This window comes from Prinia subflava, chromosome 22 (assembly GCF_021018805.1).
Source record: "Prinia subflava isolate CZ2003 ecotype Zambia chromosome 22, Cam_Psub_1.2, whole genome shotgun sequence".
Lineage (NCBI taxonomy): Eukaryota > Metazoa > Chordata > Aves > Passeriformes > Cisticolidae > Prinia > Prinia subflava.
Window position 1 is genome coordinate 3,964,866 of NC_086268.1, and position 6,902 is coordinate 3,971,767.

General features: G+C 54.4%; 1 protein-coding gene across 1 annotated transcript in view; it reads right to left on the reverse strand.

Annotated features, from left to right (window-relative positions):
- The window catches only part of JAM3 (junctional adhesion molecule 3), a 31,965-nt gene extending 27,148 nt beyond the window's left edge, over window positions 1–4,817 (reverse strand). The window contains exon 1 of the mRNA XM_063417750.1: window positions 4,686–4,817. Within this exon, the coding sequence (XP_063273820.1) occupies window positions 4,686–4,737 (52 nt within the window). The 5' untranslated portion in view covers window positions 4,738–4,817. The remainder of the gene's footprint in view (window positions 1–4,685) is intronic.
- Between the last annotated feature and the right edge of the window lie 2,085 nt (window positions 4,818–6,902).

A 6,902-nucleotide genomic window follows, 5' to 3' on the forward strand; every position in this document is an offset into this window, starting at 1 on the left:
GAAGTCCAGCCCAGGAGTCACACAAAGCTTCCTCAGAGTGGCAGCAAGGCCATCAAAGTGATAGCAGGACCTCAGCTGGCTGTCCTTGAGCAGAAATCATCTTTAAAATACACCTCCCTCAATCTTTATCCCCTGAGGAAGCTGCCTGAGCTCTGAAGTGAGAAGCAGGAGTTTGTGAGGAGTTGATTATCCCTGAGACCAGAGTTTTGGTGAAGCCCAAGGAATGGACTCCATGAACTCCTCGCTGGCCCGTTCCCCACAGATTTATTTTGCTAAGTCCCCACAAAAGAGAACTGAAACTCTCCAAACAACACCTCTCCCCTCAGGTTATTCCTGCTGGTGCTCTCTGAAAGGTCGCAAGCAAACAAAGACCTGAGCTTTGCAGCCAAAGAAAAGTCCAGTTTTTATGTTATTATTTATTCTTCTGAAAGTGAAACCTCTGATTTCTAGCAGGGAGTTGGAGCACTGCGACCCAGCAGGTATTTCCTCTGCCCCAAGCACAGCAATTGCCAGAACTGCACCCAAGCACCAATCCAGGCCCTTTGGGGGAAATTTCAGGCTGCGTCCACAACACTCATTAGTGCAATTAAAGCCATTAGCTGGTTCTGAGGCCGTGCCCTGACTCAGCCAGGGACTGGGGTTTGTTGCACACGCCCTGAACTCCTCCACCACACAGGAGTGATGCTGAGTGCTCAGCTGGGTTTGGATCCTGCCTCACAAAAACACGATACTCCCCGGGGGCTCTGGGGAAAGGCAACCAGCCCTTATCAACCGGGAGAAGACGCTGCAGCTCCAATTCCCGTCGATAGAGAAGCCAGATTGAGAATGTAATTATCCTAATTAATTTTATATCTGGAACTCATCTCTTTTTATACAGACAGCAGTTTCCAAGCAGGCCACCGGCTTTTTTTTCCCTTTTTTTTTTTTTGCACAGGGCAGTGGTTTCATCTCGTTGAGGGGCGTGCTGGCCACACGAGCTCTTGTTGGGCAGACAAGGACTCTTGAGGACTCGGGATCCTGTTGGCCTGTGGAAATCTTTGCCTTTGCTAACTCCCACCCACCACTTCAGCCTGGCTCCTAAGGAGTTCACGAACCTTCTCGGGATCATCAGGGCTTGATGCAATCAACTGTGAAGCATTAGCTCTAAATATACAACTGGGAGGCCAGTTCTGCTTCAACACACAAACACTCGTGGCAGAGGATGAGCAAGCAGCCAGCCCAATTTGCAAGAGAAACTTAACAAATAATCCAAGCAAGCTGCAAGGAAAGCAGGAGGAGTGGGGGCTGATCATTGCTTTGCCCTTTGGAGATGGCTAAAGTTAGGGGCAAACTGGCAGGAGGCCACCCACAGCTTTTGTCCTTGTTTGTGGAGCTAAATGCAGCAGCTCATTCCGCTTTATTTACTTGTTTAGGTGATTTTTTGGCAACCCCAAGCGTGTCCCTGGTGCAAATCCTCCGTGTGCGGACAGATAATTGAAAAACAACTGCAGCAGGCCAAGAGACCCAGAATTCAACTTCTTCAGGGAAAATAAACACTGAAAGAACCCAAGCTCACAAAGCAGGACAACATCTCAGCCCACAGACTAAAGCAAACACATTTTCCTCTTTGAATCTCCTCGTGTTTCAGCAATTCTGGGAAGCATTCGGGGCAAGAGGGAATGTGCTGGTGTCACGTTCTTTGTCAACAGCTGTAAAGGAGATGTGCATCCAGCCACTCTTTGGTGGCGATGCCAGACCCTGCTTACCCAAAAAGGAACACCAAGCCCTTCCTAGGAATTTTTTGGAAGATGTTATTAAGCATCTGATTTTGGCAGGGATCTCAAAGCCGTTTGTCGCGGTTTTTTACTGCCTGTTGAAAAGAAAGCGATACTGGAAATACTTCCCATCAGAAAATACCAACAAGCAACTTATCATCACTGCAAGAGAGCTAACAACATTTCCACCGAGTGGTTTTTGGCACTGACAGCTGACTCAGAACAGTTGTTGGTGGCTGGGACAGATGGACTTCATATATTAAAAAAAAAAAAAAAAAAAGGAAATGAGAACTTCTACTCCGTAGATTTTAAAAAGCCTTTTGCGAAATCCAACCTATTACCAAGCCCTCAGAATTAAATCAAAAGGAGATTTGAATATAATGAGCTTTAAAACTGAAATGTGCCTGGGACTTGCCCGTATCTCCCCATTAAGGACTACATGGGATCAGCATGTTCTATTTTCAACAGGAAATACTTGAGAGTTTTGGGAGGGTCTCCACAGCTCTGCCCTCAGCCCAGCACATGAAATCCTCTAAAATCCAAATATTTGTTTCCACGGGGAAGCTGGCAAGGAGAGACCTGGAGGCAGAGCTGATGTCAGTCGTACGCCCCACTCTCCATCGGTGCCGCCGAGCGCTTCCGCTGCTTTAATTATGACCATGGCATTTCCCTGATGTGCAGAATCTTTAGAGGCTTTCAGTGCCTAGAGCTGGGAATGCACTGAACGCTCCATGCTTCACTGGCTCCCCTTCCATGGCAATGTTTTAAGGCCACCATCAGGAACAGGCAGCAACACAAAGGAGGAGGCAACCCCAGCTCGCTTGGGAGTCAAAGCAGCATCTCAGAGTCTAGAGCAGGTCACACTTGGGATCTCAGCATCTTGTGAGCTTTGTCTCCTTCTTTTCATGCCTTTCTTTCTTTTTTTTTTTCTCCCCCAGTAATCAGCTGGCACAAACACATCCTTCCAGTCACACTCCCATCCCACTATCCAGCACCAGCCCTGCAGGCTTCAGTACATCTAATTTTATTTTACTGCTGACAGCATAACCCTATTTTAGTGGGGTGCCCCCACTACCTCAAGTCAGGCGTGGTGGAAGAAACCTTTTTATTCTCAACCTCACTCTGCTCAATATTTTGGGCTTATGACCCCAAGTTTAAACATTACTGGAAATCAGCACAGGATGAGGCACTTGGACTTGGAATTTAATGGAAAGCAAAGCCTGGTACCACCGGGTTCACTCACCAGGTAAGTGTTGTCAGGCAGAGGTGTGAAACCAGTGGGCTTTGGCTGCTTTTACAACTATTGTCTGCCTGAAGAAAGGCAGAAATATCTGGAATTGGTTTCCATTTTTCCTATCTCTTAGGCCAGATTCAACAGGACACTTGGGCTCTGCTCACACAACACAGGAAGGAAACGGGACACCTTCCTACGCTGCAGCCCCACTGCCAGGGAAAGTGTCAGCTCTGTGGATTTTCCCATTCAGAGGGAGCAGCTGAATCCAGAGCCAGCAGCGGGCAGGCCGTGTGATGCTCTGGGATCAGGCACTCCCGATTCCTCCCGCTGAAGTTGTTTCTGCTCCAAGCCACAGCAAAGCAAGTGAACAGCAGAGCGTGGAGCGCGTGACAACCCCCTGCTCGTTGGGGATGAGTGTCAGAGTCATCTTCGCACCCCTCTGCTGACTGCTTGGGAAAACAGTGCCCCAATCTCACTTTATCTGAGACCCAGAGTGACTCTGCGCCTTCTCTGGAGTCACTGGAGGATTGTTTTTTGTCCTTAGATAAACTGTTTGAAATATTTCTGCCCGCCTCAGCCTTGAGTTGACCAAAAACAGTGACTGGTGAGTGTGTACACGCTCAGCCCCGTGGGTTTTGGTACTTAGCTGTAGGCTGGTCGTCAGCCTAACCTCACTCCACCCCATCTTCTCCTCCTGCCATCTGGGCAGAGGGGGGGATGACAAGGAGAGCCCACCGGCTGCTGTCCCCCTCCTCATCCCCCCAGCTATTAATAGCCAGACAACAAATGAGCCCAAATTCATTCCTGAGTGGAATTGGCAAATGTTTTTGCAATTAAAACTGCAAACATTCATGCGGGGCCCCCCGAACAATAGGCGCCTGTGCCTGGTCTTGAATAGGCACTAGTGTCCACCCTGCCTGCCTGCCGAGCCTGCACATTCCTGGCACCCTCAGCCCTGGACCCGCTCCTTGCTGAGCTGGGTTTTGGGATGTTTCCCCCTGTCCTGTGCCGCGTGTGTGTCCCACGCTCCCCGCAGCATCCGGCGGCTCCCGCTGCCGGCCGGCCTGGGCCCCGTGCGCTGTCCCGATCCCATCCCGGCGGCTCCCGCGCTGTCCCCGCATCCCCCCGCGCTCGGGACAGCGCATCCCTCCCTTCTCTTCCCTTCTCTTCCCGGGGCGAGGGTCGCGGCAGCGCAGCCCTGCCGGGGCAGGGGCAGGGGCAGGGACAGGGACAGGGACAGGGACAGGGGCAGGGGCAGGGGCAGGGGCAGGGGCAGGGGCAGGGGCAGGGACAGGGGCAGGGGCAGGGACAGGGGCAGGGGCAGGGGCAGAGCATCCCTGCTCTTCCCCGGGATCGCAACCGGGGCAGCGCATCCCTCCTCCTTCTCTCACTCCAGGACGGGGACGGGGGCAGCGCATCCCTCCTCCCTCCCTGCCCCAGGATCCCGACCGGCCAGCGCATCTCTCCCTTTCCCTGGGATCGCAACCGGGGCGGCGCATCCCTCCTCTCTCCCTGGCTCTGGGACCGGGACGGGAGCAGCGCATCCCTCCTTCCCTCTCTGACTCCGCGATCGGGACGGGAGCAGCGCATCCCTCCTCCCTCCCTGGCTCGGGGGCCGGGACGGGCGCGGCGCTCGGTCCCGGTGCCGGGTGCCGGGCGCTGCTCGGGGCGGCGCGGGCGCTGCCGCCGGTACTCACCGAGCAGGGGCAGGAGCAGGAGCCGGAGCAGCTCCGGCCGCCGCAGCGCCATGATGGGGTGTGCGGACCGAGCCGAGCCTGCGCACTGCCCGGGCGGCGCCGGCCCGGGGGCGGGGGTGCCGCCGAGCCCGGGCCCGGCTCCGCGGGGGCTCCGGCCGGGGGGCGGGCCCGGCACGGCCCGGCACGGCACGGCACGGGAGGGGAGGGGAGGAGGCACCGCGCCCCCGGGAAGGGCGCGCCCCGGGCCCGCCGCGTGGGACAGGGGATGATCCTGGCAGTGGGATGCTGGTGGGTGGGGAGAGGAGATGGTCCCGAAAGTGGGACCCCCGCGGGTGGGGAGAGGACATGATACCGACAATGGGACCGCCGCGGGTGGGGAGAGGAGATGGTCCCGGCAGTGGGACCCCCGTGAATGGGGAGAAGGATGGTTCCGGCAGTGGGACCCCCGTGAATGGGGAGAGGGCTGGTCCCGACAGTGGGACCCCCGTGAATGGGGAGAGGGCTGGTCCCGGCAGTGGGACCCCCGTGAATGGGGAGAGGGCTGGTCCCGGCAGTGGGACCCCCGTGAATGGGGAGAGGGCTGGTCCCGGCAGTGGGATCCCCGTGAATGGGGAGAGGGATGGTTCCAGCAGTGGGATATCCGGACCGTGAGAACAGCGGCTGTTCCTGCCCGTGGAACCCCCGCCGAACCGGGAGAGAGGGAGATCCCGGTAGTGAGACCCCCGGAGAGAGGGGAGAGGGGTCGGTCCCCTTAGTGGAACCCCCATCCTGCGGGGAGAAAGAGTGAACCTGCTTTTGGGACCCCCGCGGGTGGGGAGAGGGGCTGGTCCCAGCCGCTGGTTGAGCACTGTGGAGAGAAGGAAACTCACCCCGAGCGAGGCGCTGGGAGGACTTTAATGCTTTTTGAGCCAGGATATTAGCGACATTTTGATTACAAAACCCATCCAAGTGTTGCTCCAAAGTAGGTGTTTCCCCCTTGTATTTAGCAAGAACCCCTACAAAGAGATTTCTCTGAGAATTTGCCCTAAAAAGCCAACTCTCACTGGTCTGTGAATTTCACTATAAACATAAAGTAAGCAAGAAACATAAACAAGCAGCTGGACCAGAGAATGCTGCTCTTGAGGAACTTCCTGAGTCACAGAATCACAGAGTGGTTTGGGTTGGGAGGGACCTCAAAGATCATTTAGTTCCAACCCCCATGGACACGGACACCTTCCCCCAGCCCTCGTGCTGGACCAGATCCTTTCTGACACAGCCAAATGTTTGATTTAGTGATTTTGTCCTGAAAAATGGCTTTGCACAGGGAGCATCCCGAGCTGCTGTGTGGTCCTCAAAATGCCCCAAGACCTTTTTCTTTGATTAACAGAAAGCAACAAAAATTATCAGCGCAGGACAGTGGCCCTGAATAGAGCGAGTTCTGTTTTAATGCTGGTTCTGGCGTCACTGCCAGCAGAGTCTGATGAGGATGTAATTAAGAAGCTGTTGAAGATCAAGCAGCTGGAATGAAAGCCAGAGCTCTCCTCTGCTCTGTAAACCAGCTCGGCAGAGCTGGCAGAAGTTAAGGGATGTAAAAATGTATTTAACTTGATAACGCAGCAGATCTGACTCGAGATGCTAATGAGTAGATTTAAAGGGCTGATCTGAGCCCGCTGAAATTAATACAGGAGTCTCATCAATTCTAATGGCCAGATGGGACATTTCCCTGAGGATGCAGGGGAAGGAGTCGCCTAATAAGGCTCTATGGCTTAAAACCTGACTCTGGCAGTCTTTGGGCTGGGTCCCTGTCGAGTAAGGAATCATTTTAACACAGTGCATTTGGGCTGCTCTGACAGGAGAAGTAAAATGTGATGACAGCGAATATAATCAGCGATAAAGTGCAATCACTGAAGTGTCAGGATCCTCTTTAGCTTCCAGCAGCAGCTTGAGCAGGGCAGAGAGGAGATGAGACAGAAGAGACAAAGAAGGATGGGAGGTCTCTAGCTGGACTGAAGGAAAAAAAAAAAATTATTTCAGTTTGGATAGTGCTTGGAGCAACCTGGGGTCTGGTGGAAGGTGTCCCTGCCTGTGGCAGGGGGTGGAACTGGATGACTTTTGAGGTCCCTTCCAACCCAAACCATTCTGTGCTGCTCTGACTGGGGGTGAGCCATGCTGGGACAGCCACAGGAGGATTGTGCCGAGGTGTATCAGCTCCCCCAGGCCATCTGGGCCACTCGAGGG